Source organism: Diceros bicornis, chromosome 5, assembly GCF_020826845.1.
Source record: "Diceros bicornis minor isolate mBicDic1 chromosome 5, mDicBic1.mat.cur, whole genome shotgun sequence".
Taxonomy (NCBI): domain Eukaryota; kingdom Metazoa; phylum Chordata; class Mammalia; order Perissodactyla; family Rhinocerotidae; genus Diceros; species Diceros bicornis.
In genome coordinates, this window is record NC_080744.1 from 31,808,723 (window position 1) to 31,827,556 (window position 18,834).

Here is an 18,834-nt window from a genome sequence, read left to right on the forward strand (position 1 = left end):
ACGACGAATGGTGTGTGTCAGATAAATGACCCCCAACTCTTCCCCTTTTCGCCAGAGGCAACGTTTAGTTAAATAGTTTACGTATTTTCCCAGCTATCTTCTATGCAGAGACATTATCCCCTTATTTTTTAATAATTTTATTTTTATTTATTTTTCCCTCAAAGCCCCAGTAGATAGTTGTATGTCATAGTTGCACATCCTTCTAGTTGCTGCACGTGGGACGCTGCCTCAGCATGGCCAGAGGAGCAGTGCGTGGGTGGGCGCCTGGGATCGGAACCGGGGCCGCCAGTAGGCGCACTTAACCGCTAAGCCACGGGGCTGGCCCAACATTATCCCCTTTAAACACACAAACGAGAGCCTTTTCATCTCAGACGTCCTGGAGAATCTCCAGAGGTTTTTTAAACGCTCTATTCTGGACTTTCTCCCGAAGCCGGAGCCTCACTTGCAGACGCTACTTCAGATCCTTGCCCCTCTCAGTCTTATCATCTTTTACTCCCGTGAGGTGCTCGGCCCCGGTGGCTGCCTTAGCAACACAAAGTTAACCACTTTCGCTTCGTTGCCGGACCCCGGCCTCGACACTTGACACACTTCTCAGACCGACTTTTAACCCCGGTCGCCCGGAGTTCGCCGCAGTACTTCCGCCTCACTTCAGCTTCGCAAGCCGATTGGCCAACGACTCACTCCTGTTTGACCTACGGCTCTCGCCAGAAGCCGGCGCACAGCGATGACGACATCGGCCGGCGGCGGCGGCGGCGACGGCTGGGAGACGGGGAGGGCTTCCGGGGCTGACGGCCTGACCTCTGAGAGCTGCTGTCATGGCGGCCGCTCCGTGGGGCTTCATTTTCGTCCTGCTGCTGCTGCTATCAGGGGATGCCCAGAGCTCGGAAGTCCCCGGGGCTACCGCCGAGGGGTCGGGAGGCAGTGGGGTCGGCATAGGAGATCGCTTCAAGATTGAAGGGCGGGCAGTTGTTCCGGGGGTGAAGCCCCAGGACTGGATCTCGGCGGCCCGAGTGCTGGTAGACGGAGAAGAGCACGTCGGCTTCCTTAAGTGAGCATCCTGAGCGCAGCGGGAAAGCGGTTGGGATGGAAGTCGGAAGGGAATTGCCCCTAGGAGAGCTAAGTGTCAAGACCTGACGACGTCGCTGTCGGACGGTGAAGGGGCGGGCGCCGCCAGCGGTCTGTGCGGGGGACCTGGAGAGGCAGTCGGACACTTTCCCCTTCCAGTCCAGTACCTCAGCAATGAGAATGGCAGGTGCTCGCCCCAGGGCCGGAGCAGTGGGGTCGGTTACCTTCAACTCCATTTTGGCCCTGTATGGGGACGACCACTCCTGCGCCCTGGGGACAGGTGGACCCTTTATTTGTCTCTTGCTGAATTCTTAACTTTGTATCTCATCTGGTTTCCCTGGAATCTGCTCGCTTTTTGCATTCGTTTCAGTCTTTTGGTAGCTTGATGTTGTGTAGAAAGTTGCTAAGCAATTGGGAATTCTCAAAGCCCCAAGGGCTTTTCCTGATGACATAGACTGGGAGGCTAATGTTGCTGCTTCTAAAATTAACGGGCCCTGAAGTCCCTAATCAAGGCTCCTTTTTTGCCTGGAGGTCGGATTGTTGTTCTTTTTTGCACTTGAATTCGTCGAGGGATTTGCAGCATCTTATGTGAGGCTAGGGTTTCTCCACGTTGCTTACACGCTACTGTCCTTTCTAGCTAGTAGGAGAAATGGGATTTCAGCCTATGTTAAAAGACATGGTCAATTATTAGCACTCTAGTTTTGTAGCAGCCTGCTTTTCAGATGTCTAGGCGCAAGTATGATGTTTTAAATCTTTCAATCGCTGCTTGGAAAGTGAAACTGCGAACTGAAAGAAAATATTTAGGAAAGGAAGTGTTTCTCTGATGGATTTGTACACCAGCAAGTGGTATCTGAAAACCAGACAACTAAAATGTGGACATTTACTTCTAAATCTTATTTGCAAATATTCAGATCATCCAGGTGCTGTTGAATGAGAATTCAACCTCAGATTAATAAATAATGACAAGAAGTTGACAACTAGTATTTTAATGCTGTCATTAAAAATCTGGCATTAGGGCATTCTTTAGGGTTGACCCTAATTAATGATTTTTTAATGCTAAAGATCTCATTAAGCTTTGGAAAATTAGGCTTAATTGACCATTTGACCTCTCTTTTCTGCAGTATATAATTCTTTTAAAAAGCATTCATTTTTATTTTAAAATAATGTATCAGCAGTGTGTTTATTGAAGAAAATATAAACAAGAAAGTAGAGATAATAGCCCTTAACACTTTATTGTATCTTTTCCAGCCTTTTTGGAATCATATGACCTATGTCTTTAATAATAGAATACAATATATAGTATTTTCCAACTTGTTTTTGTCACTTAATATTTTGTGAGCAGCTTCTGATACCATTTCATGTTCTTCCATTTATGTGTAGGAAGGTTGATTAAGAATTAATATGAGGAGCTTATGGTGGCAAACTTGTTGGAAGAGGGATAGGTAATTTGTTTTGTGCCTACTAGTATGCAATTTTGACTTATAGTTATGCTTATTGGAGGTGGCTTGGGACTTGGCTAATGGGGATGAGGAGAGTTTCAACTGAGGACTCCTCTTCTTGCTGTCATCACTGTATATAAACCATAATTTATTTAACCAGTTCTCTGTTAGGTACTTTTCAATTTTTTGACGTGGATTATGCACCATACTTTTTCTTAACTTTTTATTATGGAAAATTACAGACATACACTAAAATAAACAGAATAGCTTAGTGAATCTTTAGGTACCCATCACAACCTACTGTTTTGTTTCATATTTCCTCTGCACCTCATTTATTTTTTTCTGGAATATTTAAATATAATCCTAAACATGATGTAATTCCGATTGTAAAAACATTATGTATCTCTAAAAGATAAGAGCTTAAAAAAAAACCATAATACCATTATTGAGTCAACAAAATAAATAATAATGCCCATATAACATCATCTAATAATCGGTCCATTTTTATGTTTCCTCATTTATCTCAAAAATGCCTTTATGTAATTGTTCTTTCAAATCAGGATCTAACAAGGCCTACATATTGTAAAGTCCATTTTTAAAGCCAAGTTTTAAAATTTCATTATAAGATTTGTATGTTATCTTTCTAAAGTAAAATATTTACCTTAGGTTAAAAAATATATTTGCGTTTTCTTTAGACAAATAGTTCAGCTATTATTTGTGTTGCATAGTGGTTAGTTTAATTCTGTTTTTTTCTGGACCTAGAAAAATGTTTTGAAATTCATTCAGTTAGAGTCCCATCAAGAAGCAGAAGATACACTCAAATTAGAATAATTCAAGGAAAGTTTAATGAAAGGATTAAACAATGTAGTCGTGGTATAGGGAAACAACCAGATTGTCCAGTACCCTAGAGTTTACAACCTCAAGGCTGTTATCACCTCTAAACCTGAAGAGAGGACATGACGTAAAAGTTTCTGGAACCTAGAAGGGGGGAAAAGACCACCTTGAGAGGAGCTGTCTCTTGATACAGCCAGTCAGAGGTGGTTTCTCATGGAGAGAGCTGGGAGGAAATACACTAAGCTCATTTTCTTCCCTTCCTCCAGTCTGCAGAGAGCAGAAGGGTGGAGAGTGGATCTGAAGGGCAAATGGAAGACATCCAGCCCAGGAATAAGTTAACCTGATGTTTAGATTTCAGTTCTGTTTTAGTTTAGTGTGTACTTTGCAGTAACTTTAGTGTGTAGTTTGAAAGAACACATTTTCCTCTTATTGCTTAGTAAATATTGTGGATGTGGCAGAATCAATTATTCCTTTAACCTTGAAAGAGCCTAATGATTTAAGAAGCATTGTTTTAACATATTATTATGATACTGGGAATTCTCTGATAAAGTCGATCCTTTTAGAACCATTTGTTTTCCTGAAACAGAACCTTCTTTTCCCTCAGAATGGCAGTTTCTAATTTTCATAACAAATTAATTTTGAGTTGTGAACATGAAGTTATCAGCTCTTGATGGGATGGTTTTCTAAGTCTAGATGGTTTAGAAGAAATCAGTAAGGAAAAGGCGGATGGTTTTAACTACATAAGCATTTTCAACTTCTACATGTCCAAAAAGAAGTAACCAAAGTAGATGGGAACTACTTGTAACAAGTGGAACAAACAGTACTTAAATACCTTTTTGTAAAAAAGAAAAACAGCAAAATGCAAATTAAAACTAGAAAAAAAATCCATTTTTAATCAAGATATTGTTGGAGGGGATCAGCACAATTGGAACCCTAATATTGTAGTAGTAATGTATATTGATGGTTTCCCTTGAATGAAGACATGGCTTCAGAATAGGAGCGTGCTCCTGTTACCTTTTATCTCTACCCCACCGAAGGAATAGAAGGACTTTCAATGTCAGGGTTCTCTGCTACTGTGGAGTGGTCTGGGGCATTTTCAGAATCTGTTTAGTGTAATTATGGAAGCTGAAATGTGGGACAGCTCTTGCCAGTTTTTTGCTAATTGCTCTGAATGTCATTTTGGAGGAATTGATTTGGGAGTTAACAGATGATTTAAAACATAAGAAAAGAATAAGCTATTGCTAAGAAGTGACCTAATATGATTTTCATTTTTCCAGGACAGATGGGAGTTTTGTGGTTCATGATATACCTTCTGGATCTTATGTGGTAGAAGTTATATCTCCAGCTTACAGGTTTGATCCTGTCCGAGTGGATATCACTTCAAAAGGAAAAATGAGGTGAGGGCACCTGATTTAATTTTTACCAAAAGCTAGGCTGCTAAATGCCTCATTATATATTCTTTTTAGAATTTGTAGTTAAGGTTGAAAAATTTCTTATTTAAACTACAGGTACTCCTTAAAATATTTAAAACATCTTTATATTCTTTTAACTTGAGCATTGATAATATCATAAAGTTGAACTTTCTCCTGCTCTAGCTTAAAATTTATTTTAAAGCTCCTAATATGGTTATATAGAGAGGAGATAAGATTACTTAGTATGGGGGCAAAAAACTTTTCTAAATGAAAATACTATTCATCACCTGTTTTTCAGTGAGATATTTTAATAATACCTCTTTGGTAGTATGTTGATCTAGAAATTTCTGTAGTTCTTCCTTTCTGGAATATTTGATGTATAATGGAAATTTACTGTTTCTTAGGAAAACAACAGATTACATTGTGGAGTTGATCTCAAACTGAGGATTATGATAAGAAAAAGAAAAGCACAGAATTAGAGGCTGGCAAACTAGGAGAAAATTTCAGAATTTCTAAGTAGATGAACATGTGCTGTTGAGATGAAAAGAATTTTGGACTAATACAGGCTGTGAGCATGGAATACTACAAACCTGTCTGAAGTTAGAAGCAGTTGTGTAGATGTCCACAGTGTTTTTCAGATTCAGCCTTCTGTTATAACCCCAATTTATTTGTTTATTTTTTTTATTGTCTCATGCCAGTAGTACTCTCTTTGATCTAATCTGGCCAGGAAGTATATGAAACAATTTTATTTATTTATTTCTAGCTTTTTTGAGGTATAATTGACAAATAGGAAACAATTTTAAGTGGTAATGTCTCTTCTTTGTTTGAACTATCACAAAATTACTCCATGTTGTAGTAATAAAGCATGACACATGCAAAGGCAAAAATAAGTTTGGAGTTGGAGGAGCTTATTTTATTACTGACCTTTCTGGTATGTGCCAAGCGTATTTAGGTTGATTTGTAGAGACCCCAGATCGAGCTGACATAATAGAGACGTGTTCGGTTAGTACCATGATACTTACATTTGAGTTAGTGTTTACTTCTAAAATGTTTTTCTTCTTTCTTTGATTTTTTTTTTTTTGATATTGAAAGTTTTAAAAGTGTAATAGGTAGAAATGCTGTAATTCAAATAGTGAGTCACATATAGAGCTGTCTCATCCTTTATGTTAGCTGCATATTAGTCCATTAATGCCAGCTTCTGTTGATGGACAGGGAGGGTTTTCTTTCTTCTCATCTAGCACATGTAGTGAACAGAGACAGTTTTTCTGTGGTTATTTAAATTCTTGATTTTATCATGAAAAAAATACCATGCTGTTACTAAAAATACATTCTTTAGAAACAAATTACTTTTCCCCCTACTTTTGAAGCTAAATTGTGTTAGAATATTCTACTTTGCCCAAATTCTAGTCATATTTCCTTCTGTTAACTACTTAGAGCAAGGTTGAAACTTGAATTGAAGGTAATACCTAGTAAATATGTTTATAAATGTTGTTCGATGGAATAAATAATTTCAAAGTCGATGAACCTCATTAGATATTGACTTTCTCATATCTTTTTAGAGGCATAAAGATTTTTAAAAATATATATAGGTAAAAATTTAGTATGTTAAATCTAAAGCTTAAAGGACTTATGACTTTTAATGTATTTTAGAACTGCAAGCTTGGAGATGGGGGTGTATGCATATTACAGTATACACTATATACAGATTTCAAAGTTTTTTTTAAATATTGAAAACACTGAATACTGGAGGGAATGCGAGTTGTTGAAAGGAGTTACTTGTCTCTTAAAAACTATAATTTATTTTTATTCTTTTTACTCTAAGTGTTGAATAAAGTAGTCTAAGCAAATAGAAATATTTTTCTAAATATGAAGTTTTATTTGCTTTTTTACCTTGGATAAAGAGTACTTCCTGCTTTGGCATTTAAGGACTGGTTGCAGCAGTGGGATTCATGTTCTCAGATCCATTCCTGATGATTGGATGCCTGAAACATAGGTTAAAAAATAACAAGGCCCTTGTCATTTTAATAATTGGGAGTGGGAGAGAATTGAGAACAAAGTGGAATTCATATAAGAGCCTAATATTCTTAACCAATATTTTGTAAGCATGCAGAGTAAGTTAGTTTCAAATATATGTAGGACTTCCATTTCTGACATTTTGGCAGAATAAAAAATTGTAGAAATGCTGTATAAAATATGATAAACATTTCCTTTTATTTATTTATTTATTTATTTTTTTAAAGAATTTATTTATTTTTTTCCCCCCAAAGCCCCAGTAGATAGTTGTATGTCATAGCTGCACATTCTTCTAGTTGCTGTACGTGGGATAGGGCCTCAGCATGGCCGGAGAAGCGGTGTGTCAATGCGCGCCCGGGATCCAAGCCCGGGCCGCCAGCAGCGGAGCGTGCGCACTTAACTGCTAAGCCATGGGGCTGGCCCAACATTTCCTTTTAAATGTATAGCTCCCAAAAAAGTAAGAGAAATCCCCAGGGGATAAACTATAAACTACTTTACCACCTGGGGGTTTTGATATTCTCTAACCAAAAGGACTAGGTTTTATTAGCAGTGTGTAGGTAGGAGGCAAACCTTGGGCTTGCTTGGAGTCAGAATTAGATCTAAGATTTGGTTCCTCCTTTGACCCTTGGTGCTAAAATCCAAAAGACCACACTACCATTCTGGGCTGGCTTTTGGAGGGAAAAATCTCTCCTGAAAATTGATAGTTACAGTCTTACCCTCATTGAAACTTGGGATATGAATTTATTACTTCCTGCATGATTCAGAAACTTCCAAGCTGAACAATTAACAAGATGGTCTCTGGTCATAATCCCAGACTCCTGGCAGAGACAAATGCATAACTTCTTTGGAGGGAGAAACTCTGTCTAGGCCTACACATAAATAAAGTCTTCTTAACTTGCAAAATACCCAAGAAAACAAGGTACATTGAGTCAGCAGATGAATCAGACCTCCAAGAACTTTGGATAGTAGAATTATTGGGTATAGACTATAAAATAGTTTAAAGGATATTTAAAATGCTTAAACAAATGACAGACTTATTGCCATAAGAATAAGATACTACCAAAATAAACCATAGATACTGGAAAAAAGAATAAACTAGAACTTCTGTAATAAATATAGGCATTGGGATACAAAACTCAATGGATGTGTTAAGCAACTGAACAGAAGTTTGATGAACTGGAAGATAGATCAGAAAAAAATTACCCAGCATACAATACAGATAAAGGAATGGACCCTTGTGAAAGTGAGAATTTAACAAGATGTGGAGTAAAGAATGAAAAGGCCTAACACATGTCTAATAGAAGTTCTAGAAAGAAATGATAGAGAAAATAGGGGAGGCAATTTTCGAAGAGTAAGCGGGAATATGTGTGAACATGGATGAGAGTTTTGATTAAAATTAGTGGCATCTCTGGTGAAAACGTAGTGTAACCTATGGCACTGTTGTGAGACTTTCTTAAATCATAAATTTTTCCTGCAAAATAGCCTTGAAAATTGGATACACCCGGTAATGCATGTCTCAGACAATCAAAAAAATAAAATCCAGGGGGCTGGCCTGGTGGCATAGTGGTTGGGTTCGTGTGCTCCATTTCGGCGGCCCAGTGTTTGCAGGTTTGGATCCTGGGCACGGACATATGCACAACTTATCAATCCATGCTGTGGCGGCATCCCATATAAAGTAGGGGAAGTTGGGCACGGATGTTAGCTCAGGGTCAATCTTCCTCAGCAAAAAGAGGAGGATTGGTAACAGATTATTAGCTCAGGGCTAATCTTCCTCACCAAAGAATAAAAATAATAAAATCCAGCATTTTTTTGTATATTTACAACAAAATAAATTTATTATTAAATAAAATCAAAGAGCTTTAGAGCTGGAAGGATTCTAAAAGAACTTTTGATATAACCAGAGAACTTAAGAACTTGTCTCACCTCACGGGCCTAGGTAATAACAGAGTTGCAGCTAGAAACTAGGTCACTTGATTGCAAGTCTAGTGTTCTTTCTTTACATTTTGCTAAATATTTTAGACATACACATAAAGCTATTTTGATCAGATTTTCAAGATCAAAAGCTTCCCTGCCAAAGCATTTTGGAAAAAACTAAAGGTAATTTTAAGTCATTGCTAACATATTATAAGCCGTTCTTTTAACTCGTAATGTTTTTAGTAGAATTACTGATGCTTTTTTCATGTTGCTTCATCAGAGCAAGATATGTGAATTACATCAAAACATCAGAAGTGGTCAGACTGCCCTATCCTCTCCAAATGAAATCTTCAGGCCCACCTTCTTACTTTATTAAAAGGGAATCATGGGGCTGGACAGACTTTCTGATGAACCCAATGGTATGTATCAGGCTACAATAAAGTATCTTTGCTAATCTCTAACTTGTTTCCAGGCAGTTGAAAACTTCTAACTCCTGTGAGAAAGAAAGCTGAGGTCAGATTGTTGGATGAAAGGATAATTATGAATAGTTTATGGATTTCAGGAAAACAGTAGCTTTGGGAATACATAATGAAAAGAATATGGTGAGAATTGCACAGTAATTTTGACATTGAAATGTGCAACAGAAATTTGACAAATACTTATGATGAAATGTTTTATAGTTCAAATAGAAAAAGAGTATGTGGTAAGTCACACATGGAGCTAGCTGCCTAGTATTACCGGCATAGTAGTCTGTTGATGAATGTGCCATCATTTATTAACCAGCTCCTGCTGATGGCATGAGTAAGGCTTTTTCTCCTTTTTGCGTGTGTAGTGAACAGAGAAGTTATTTTGTGGTAATTTAAGTACTTGGTATTATCATGAAACTGATGTTATGGTATCCACTGATAATAAAACACTGAGAGAATACATTCTTTAGAAACAAATAGACCCTTTTTTTGCTGTTTTTGAAAGTAAAATTATCTTAGAATTGTGTAAGTGTTGATCATATTCCTTGCTGATAGCTATTTAGATCACAAACAGGAATGTTTGGGGGCTGTATGTCCTTTAAGAGGAATAAATTACTACCTAGAATCTGCTGTCAGGCCTAAAGAAGCAGGAGGGTAGAGTGAATGGGAGAAGTCAGCAGTGAATACTCTAAAGCTTATTGAGAAATAGCTTCCATATTCTCATTTCTGAAATTCCATGTGAACATATCCAGTGGTAGAAGTTTCTAGGTCATTTGTCAAAACTGATCTGCTATAGTAGTTGCCTAGTACTATATTGTAGCCTCCAGAGGATCTACATTAATTAGAGGGGTGTTTTCTCCAAGAAGCACAAAGTCATCTGGAAAGAGAGCCCAGCTGGCCATCAGGATCACCAATCCCAATGCCAGACTGCAGATTGAAGAAAGTGAATAGATGGTTCCATTTGCAAACTATTTCTATTAAATAAAACTGCAAACTCTGCGAAATGATAGGTGGCACAGATGTGAAGCGAGGTGTCTGTCAAGTCCAAACATGCATAGCTAAGGCTCTTATACTCTTCCACAGTCAGACATTGAGGAGCACTTTGCGATCAGCAGGGTTGGTTCAGTAGAATTGAGGTGGTGGCTGCTAGTTTTATTGTATATACAGCATTTGAATCTTTAATTTTATCATTGATTGTTCTGTTAAGTGGAAAAAACATTTTCTAATTTTTTTTCTTCCGCAGGTTATGATGATGGTTCTTCCGTTATTGATATTTGTACTTCTGCCCAAAGTGGTCAACACAAGCGATCCTGACATGAGACGGGTAAGATGATTGCCCAACCTGTGGACTTTTGAACTATATTCTGATGCATCATCCATCCATTGTGGCTGAATGGCTAGGATTTTTTTAGCTTTGTCCTAATTCTCAAGCCAAATTCATCTAGAGGTTGTATTAACACAGTATTATGTTCTTGGCATTTAATTAGTTGTTTCTGTTGGACCAGTAAATTCAGTTGCTTCTGCCCAATAGAAGCCTGGGTCTCTTCATATAGCTAAACATTCTGTTTAGTACCAGCTTCTTTGTGCCTCCCTGGTTAAGTGGTTGAAATGCATAATAACCCTGGTATACCTAATCCAAATATTTTGCAAAATGATGGCTTCTTATAATCTATCTTTACTTTATAAAACTCTTCAGAATACACATTTAGTTTATGTGTTCAGACACACAAAAGAAATTCAGATAGACCAAGAGAAAAAAATAGAATAGTGGCTTTCAAATTCTGTGCTACAAAACCATACGTGTTTGGCATGGGGGAGGGGAGTTGCCAAGTAAGATGCTTCAAATTTAGTGCCACCACTTTGTCTCTTTTAAATATTGGCTTCCATATAAAATCTTCAGAATTTTTTTAAAACCTTTATTCATTCTTCCACCCAAAACCCAGCAACAAATATCTCCTGAGTTCCAAGTTTTTCTGCTGTGTTTAATATATTGATGTATTGACACCTTATTCATCACAGAATAAACATTTATTAATAGATTTCTAGGTTCTGGATACAGGGTATACAAAAATGAATTCTATGTCATCCCTGTCATCAACAAGCTCATATAGTCCAGTTAAATGTAGGAAATAGAATGGATTTATAAGATATACATAAAATAAATAAAAACGTTTGCTGAGATAGTAGGTGATTAAGTTCTGTAGGAGGTAAGGTGTTTATTCCAAGCTGGAATGGCAGAAAAAGCTTCATGAAAAAAGAAAGCTTTATGATGTTTCACAATGTTTTACTGCTAAATTTTGGCATCTTTGCTTCAGCGTTGGTCAGAAAGCATACATCCTATGGAATCCTTGTGTCTGTTAAGCCAGTTAACTCTCTCTGGCATTAGTAGGAGGAAATGTCAGCAGTCACGTTGAATTAAAAGTTCATTCCTTGCAAAGTGCTTTGCACATAGTACGCTGTATAAAAAGTTGTTCATTCAAGAGCTTCAGAATTGAACAGATTCAAAAATAGAGTTGATGTATTTTTGAAGGGACTCAGGACCATACACATTTAATTCTTGATTATGAGTGCATGTTAACATATTTGATTTATGTTTCTAATGCTTCTTTTCCTGGCCTTATTTGTAAAAGCACTTTCTCCTTGAAAACTCATGTATAAAGTCTACCTTTTGGAAGAAAGCCCAAGCTAATACCCAAATGGTGTTCAGTTTTAAATGATAAATAATATAGTGTTTGCTATTTTTTTCGTGTCTGAACTAATACAATTTTAAGTTCACTTTTGGAATGTCACATAAAATGCAAATGAAGCAGACATTACATTAATATTGTCAGAAGTAGAACAATACTTTATAGATTGTTGGCTCAATAAGGGAGAGGACAAAACTTCAAAGTAAAAGTGCTAGATCTGTATGAGGTCCTACCAGAGACTTGTTTGTAACATTTGTGTTGCTTGCTTTAGATGCTGTAATTGAGGTCACCCAAGCCATACCGTATTCATAGATTTACTACTAAGGGCCTTAGGAATCAAGTCTTGGAAATACTGCAGTTAATGTGCCAAACTTTTCTGATACCTTGGTATATAATTAAAGACTGATATTCTGGTTATATGCATCTAAAGAAAGCATAAGTTTAAAAAAACACTCATTAAACAACAACAAAACATTTTAATCAGAAAACATAAAATAAGATGGCGGGAATGTGATCACATGTGTCCATTATCAGAGAAAATGCCCCTTATGAAAACATAAGCCAAATCAAACCATAGACAAGATTTATTGGACATTTACTAAGGATCAAAATGCATCATGGTGTTAAGGAGGTATGAAACATGGTCTCTGAAGTGCTGTTGGGTACGACATTGCATCCTTGCTCAGACCTTTTACTCCTTCTACCCCTCTCATTCTTGGTAATGGAAGTGTGAGTTGTTCAATGAGTCAGAGGATCCCAGTGCCTTTCCTATCTCTGTGCTTTGTCTTCCTGCAGGAGATGGAGCAGTCAATGAATATGCTGAATTCCAACCATGAATTGCCTGATGTTTCTGAGTTTATGACACGACTGTTCTCTTCAAAATCATCTGGCAAGTCTAGCAGCGGCAGCAGTAAAACAGGCAAAAGTGGGGCTGGCAAAAGGAGGTAGTGAGGCGATCCGGAGATTGCATTTGCACAAACACGGCAACACTGGGTGGCATCCAAGTCTTGAGGGGAAATTGTGTGAAGCAACTACTGTAAACTTGAGTCATCCTTAAAGTTGATCTCTTATAACTGTTGTGTGTGATAATTCTTCAGCACATGTTTTATACTTGGTACACATGAAAACCCAGCTTTCATCCTTTGTGTGAGGTCAATATTGATGTCACTGAATTAATCACAGTGTCCTATAGAAAATGACATTAATAAATTATATAAAGTACTATACGTTATGTATATTAAAATGTCTTAATCCAGAGATAAAAATTATCTTGTCATTTTTTTTTCACTTAATGTTTCTTTTATTCCTGACAGTTTCCTTCTGTTTCTCATTATCTGAGGCTTGAAATTGACCTTTCTGGTTTAGAAAGAAATGGTTGTTATTTTTAGAGCAGCATGCACTATGGTTTTTTGTGTAGCCAAGACCTTTCAAAATTCTCGGCCCTGCCCTGCCATTTAACATTCCCTGATATTTCAGGTAGAACCACATGTTCATGATGTAGTTTTAATTTTTATTATTACAGTTGGTTTCAGAGTATGGATATAGGAATTAGAATAGATGTTACTGATTTTTAAATTCTGGTTACCATCTGTGGTTTCATTTTACAGTTACTGGGTATCAGCTATGTGCTGTGATTCAAGGTAGGATACAGAGATGGATAGTATCCAGTGCCTGTCCCCAGGAGGGCTTATTATGTAGGGAGGAAGCACAAATAATAATGGGGAGTAAATGGCCAGGGGAAAGAAGTGCAGCAGTAGGAGAGCCTTCTGGAGTCTAAGGATGGAAAACCAACCTTAGAGCTCCATATTGTGATGTTGGTAGTACTGCACAGGTGGCCTTTAAATCCCTTCATCTCTCTCATCATTGCTTCTCAGAGTAGTTGGAATATAAAGTACTACTTTCCAATCAGGAGTATCTCAAAAACCTTTTATTTCAGTAAGGTACAAAAATTTCACACCTTTTCTTTTGGGTTGTTTTAATAAAAGAGGAACTCTGAGGCTGCAGTATTGCTTCTAGTAGAGGGCTCCTATCCCCCGCTGTGTTAAAGAACTCCCTTGTTGCTTTCTTAAGGTTATTAAATCAGCAAAAAACAACAAAGAAAGGATTGGCTCCAAACTCTTGATTTTCCCTTTTGCAGTAGGTGCCATTGTTCATTTTGAAATGAGGTACATAAGTTTTCTTTTAAAGAAATAAGTTTCGATGCAGGACATTTTGTTAACTATATCTCTGTATTACATACACTAAAGTTACAAAACTGGTTAAGCTATGAATGATTAAGGTGGATAAACTGGTTACTGGTAGAACTAGGTCTTTTAAAATAGAGTCATTTATTAAAAATAACTAAAATATTGGAACACTAGTTGAATGAACGCTGCAAGTCAAAGGCAACAGAATATAGTAGCATTCATAATCGTATGACCAGAAATCATGTTGAAAATTTCAAAATTTGAATTGTCAAAATTTGCACATGGAATACCTAATAACTAAGAGATTAGAAGGCACTTCCCAGGAAATTACCATTTCATTTGCTAATTAAGAAATTATGTGTGGTTATTTTACATAGATTCTAACACCATCTGAATATAATATTTATATCCCTTATTATATTACAGAATGTTATTACGTCAATTGTATATGAAAATCTTATCTTTGCATAGAACCTTCATCAAATGCTTAGTGTGCTTACAGGTGCAAAATGATGTATTTTATTAGACAGTATGGGGTTCTGTGCAAAGAGCCCCTGTTTAGCTGCTAACTTGCTTTGTGACTTTGGGTAAGTCACTTTCCCTCTTTGAACTATGTCTTGTATTGTTCATTGTTGTATTCCAGCATTGAGCATGTAGGCACACAATAAATGTTTGTTGAATGAATAAATAAATGGGCCTCAAGTTTCCTCATCTGTAAATTGACGGATTTGGATTAGACCTGTAAATTCCTTTTCAGATCTAAAATTCCGTTATAACTTTAACCCAGTCCTATTATTTCCTACCCTTAAGAACCACATGATCAATGCCAACTTTTCCTTTTTTTACATCCTTGGGTTCTTTCTGCTATTCCCCATTTGGAGACAAAAGTATTATTTTGCTCTTCTTTGGGGCTTTTCTTTGATTCAGTTTATAAGTATCTCCTTTTAAATGTAAGCTTTGGGGGCCGGCCCCATGGCTTAGCGGTTAAGTGCTTGTGCTCCGCTGCTGGCGGCCCGGGTTCGGATCCCGGGTGCGCACCGACGCACTGCTTCTCCGGCCATGCTGAGGCCGTGTCCCACATACAGAAACTAGCAGGATGTGCAGCTATGACATACAACTATCTACTGGGGCTTTGGGGGAAAAAATAAATAAATAAAATTAAAAAAAATAAAAAATAAATAAATGTAAGCTTTGGGTTTTAAATTTTTTCACATCTACTAAATTAAATCTGAGTAGTGACATTGTGCAAAACAAATCTTGCTTGCCCATTCTTGCCGGGAAGTCGTAAGTGCCCAGGATGGCTTCTTCAGGGTAGATCTATGGCTCCCAAGTTTTCAAGCAGTTTTTTAGGAGTCAAACCTCAGGACTCACCTTGAGTCTGGTTAATATTTTGGAAAGATTCATCATTTTGCCTAACCTTCGCAGAATAGTAAAGTATCTTGTCATTTTTCCCTTATGTTTCTTCTGCCAGGAAGGAAGAAGCAACCATTCAGCATACTTTTCAATATCCCACTGACAACTCCTCTAATTTCTGCATTCCTACCTGACTTCTACCCTTGAGAAGGAGTTGAATTATGGAATAGGAAGGTTAGGCTATGTCCCGATAGGGTAAGACTCCTTTCTGAAAGGCATAGTATCTTGGCATGTAGCCCAGGAACTGGGAAGCAAATTGGAAAAAAAGACCAGAGGATGGTGTTCATGAGAGCTTCTAAGTGGAATGTTGGCGATAATCCACACTCGTCTCGTCACTCTTCACTCGCTCTCTCTCTTCAATCACGTGAGGGTTCTACCCTTTGCAGGTCAGACTTCAGTACTAGTTTCCCGCTCTGTGCCAAAGAGCAGGGAAGAAAGAGAAGGGAAACGTTTGTGCATGGGGAGAGGAGAGCCTTCAGCCGTCACTGGAGTGCTTCTCTTTGTCCTGTAGTTGTCCTGTCCCTTGCTCTGTTAGTCTGTGTTCTTGGAGGGCAGGGACAGTGTCTTATTCCCCTCTGCATCCCCTAGGTTCCCCCATAGATCAATAATTATTTGCTGAACAAGTGAGTAACCAAACAAAGGAATAATCAGGTTGCCTGGATGGTGGTTCTTGGATCTAAGAAGATGGTGAAGGAAAGAGTGTAAAAGTTTGGGGCATTTGGAGAAAGTGGCCCTGGTGACAAGTGGAGGAAAGAAAATAAAATGATGGTGAGTGAACACAAAACAAGGGTTACTGCTTTTGAATAGAACCTATTTACTGTGAAGATAAAACCCAAGTACTTTCATTATCACTTTTAAGAAATTGGTCAGGGGGCCAGCCCTGTGACCTGGTGGTTAAGTTTGGCGAGCTCCACTTCAGCGGCCCAGGTTCACAGGTTCGGATCCTGGGTGCGGATATACACCACTTGTCAGCCATGCTGTGGTGGCAACCCACATATGAAGTAGAGGAAGATTGGCACAGATGTTAGCTCAGGGCTAATCTTCCTCAGCTAAAAAAAAGGGTCAGGATCAAGCTGATGATTCATTCTTCCTGGTTATAGATAATAAATAGCCTAAGGTCTTTATTTTGTCCTGTTCTGAGATTTAATCCCACAGGGACCCAGAGAGATGATGCTGGGAATTTAGGAATGAAACCTTCCCTTGAAGAATTTCGGAGTTGCACTCTCAGAGAGCATACCCTTAGTTAGGCTTAAGGTGTATGGGCCTAAAGCTTCCAGAGGTGCTCCTTGCCTATACAGAAGGAGTTTTCAAAATCTAGTTCCATTCTTTTAGCTTCCTGTATTTTTCAGGCCAGGAGAGCAGAGGCAAACATGTATTAGAAAAATACTAGGTAACTGTTCCATGCAGTCAAGACTGCCCTGTCCTGCCAGGCCTCGGTGATGGAGTTGAGGACCCTGCATATCTTCTCACTAGTGGCTCTGAAATCCTTCCCATTTGATACTACCCAGCATTGGTCTACAGTTTGTCCATCTATAAAATAGGAAAGTGTTTTTCTTGCTCAGTTGTTGTTATGGGTTAAATTATTATGTTGGAGTCCTAACCCCCAGTACCTCAGAATGTGACTTTATTTCGAAATGGGGTCTTTATAGAGGTAATCAAGTTATAATGAGGTCATTACGATGACCTAATCGAATATGACTTGTGTGCTTATAAAAGGGGAAAATTTGGACACAGAGACAGCCATTTCACAGAGGGAAGATGACGTGAAGAGACAAGGAAAAGATAGCTATCTACAAGCCAAGGATGCCTGAGGCCACCAGGAGCTAGGAGAGAGGCCTGGAACAGAACCTTCCCTAGTGCCTTCAGAGGAAGCAAGGCCCTGCTGACACCTGGATATTGCACTGCTGGCCTCCAGAACTGTGAAATTTCTGTTGTTCTAAGCCACCCAGTTGGTGGTACTGTGTATGGCACCCCTAGGAAACAAATACAGTTATTTTTTAAATTAGATTTTATAAGTCTTTAAAAAAAATATTTGTCCAAGGGGGCTGGCCTGTGGCGTAGTGGTTAAGTTCACGTGCTCTGCTTTTGTGGCCCGGGGTTCGCAGGTTCGGATCCCAGTGTGGACTTACACAGCGCTTATCAAGCCATGCTGTGGCAGGCATCCCACGTATAAAGTAGAGGAAGATGGGCACGGATGTTAGCTCAGGGCCAATGTTCCTCAGGAAAAAGAAGAGGATTGGCAATGGATGGTAGCTCAGGGCTAATGTTCCTCACCAAAAAAAAATTGTCCAGATAATGATTGGTTCTTCTCAAGTTCAGAATTGCAGAGGGCAAAAATCCCTGTAGACTAAGCTGTATTGGGTACATCTAACGGAGATGAAAAACGACAGAAGTAACCTCTTTCTAAACTATGTTTAGTTATGGATAGGAGATCCTCGTGTTAATTGAAGCCTTATGATTTTCCGCTTTTGAAGAGCTTCAGTGGCCAGATATTTTCTGCAAGATGTGAACATGAAGATTGCCAAACAGCTCTGTGCGTTTTAAAAAGTGTGTGTCTATACATAGAAAAAAAGACTACTAGGATAGGCACTGAGATATTTAGCAGAGGTTATCTCTGGGTGGTAGAACTACTGGTATTTTTTTTGTTATTTGCTTATTTATTTTCCAAGTTTTTCAAGCAAATATGTATTAAGACATATATATTTTATATTATGAAATATATTATAGATACTATAAAACAAACCTAATATACTTGTTTGTTTCTAACTCCTGGATAGGCCCTACTTCTGGGTACAAATGACCTGTCAAAAGATTTTCAACCATGGTGATCTGGTTTTTCAGGGAGAAGAGTGGTCCTGCAAATTCCTGTTTAAATCTATTTTGCCTTTTCCTCTTTTCTGTCTTCCAGCCTGTGGTGTTTTCCACTACAGTCTCCTCTATGGTACAGTAGGAAGACTGGGCTGTGCTTAGTATATCATGGTCAATGGCTTTACGGATCTTGACTGAAAGTGGCTGGACTATAGACCTAACTTTGGATATACGCAGGACTACTAAAAATAAGCACCAGCTCCCCAGCTAGTGCTATTGGAGATAAGTGGGTTGAGTGTGAGCCACTCTTTGCTGAAGGTAAGAGTGCCCATTCATTTACTAGGACACCACTGCAGATGCATTTTTGCAAGATAACTTCTCTGGAAAATCATTGCCAAGTACTGGGAAATAAAACTGGAGAACTGCTCTTAACAGAAGCATGAGGGCATTCATGGGGGCATCTGGTGGTATGAAGCTTGTTCAAGGGCCATATAAAATAAGAAGATTAGGACTTTTTGGACAAATAGATTGCCATAAGGCACACTGATGTAGACAACTCTAGATGGTGGTCAAACCTGAACAGAGCTTGGCTTTTT

General features: G+C 38.3%; 1 protein-coding gene across 1 annotated transcript; it reads left to right on the forward strand.

Annotated features, from left to right (window-relative positions):
• Window positions 1–785: 785 nt before the first annotated feature.
• Window positions 786–13,057, forward strand: EMC7 (ER membrane protein complex subunit 7). The gene is made up of 5 exons (XM_058541157.1): window positions 786–1,048; window positions 4,616–4,735; window positions 8,958–9,096; window positions 10,388–10,468; window positions 12,627–13,057. The coding sequence occupies exons 1-5, from the start codon at window positions 816–818 to the stop codon at window positions 12,777–12,779; spliced, it is 726 nt and encodes a 241-aa protein (XP_058397140.1). The 5' UTR covers window positions 786–815; the 3' UTR covers window positions 12,780–13,057.
• The last annotated feature ends 5,777 nt before the right edge of the window (window positions 13,058–18,834 follow it).

Bases quoted from the DNA above. Each gene is read 5' to 3' on its own strand.
- EMC7 (XM_058541157.1), top strand. From the start codon at position 816: ATGGCGGCCGCTCCGTGGGGCTTCATTTTCGTCCTGCTGCTGCTGCTA. The intron at 1,049-4,615 runs GTGAGCATCCTG...TCATTTTTCCAG, and splicing joins GAGCACGTCGGCTTCCTTAA to GACAGATGGGAGTTTTGTGG. The intron at 9,097-10,387 runs GTATGTATCAGG...TTTCTTCCGCAG, and splicing joins ACTTTCTGATGAACCCAATG to GTTATGATGATGGTTCTTCC.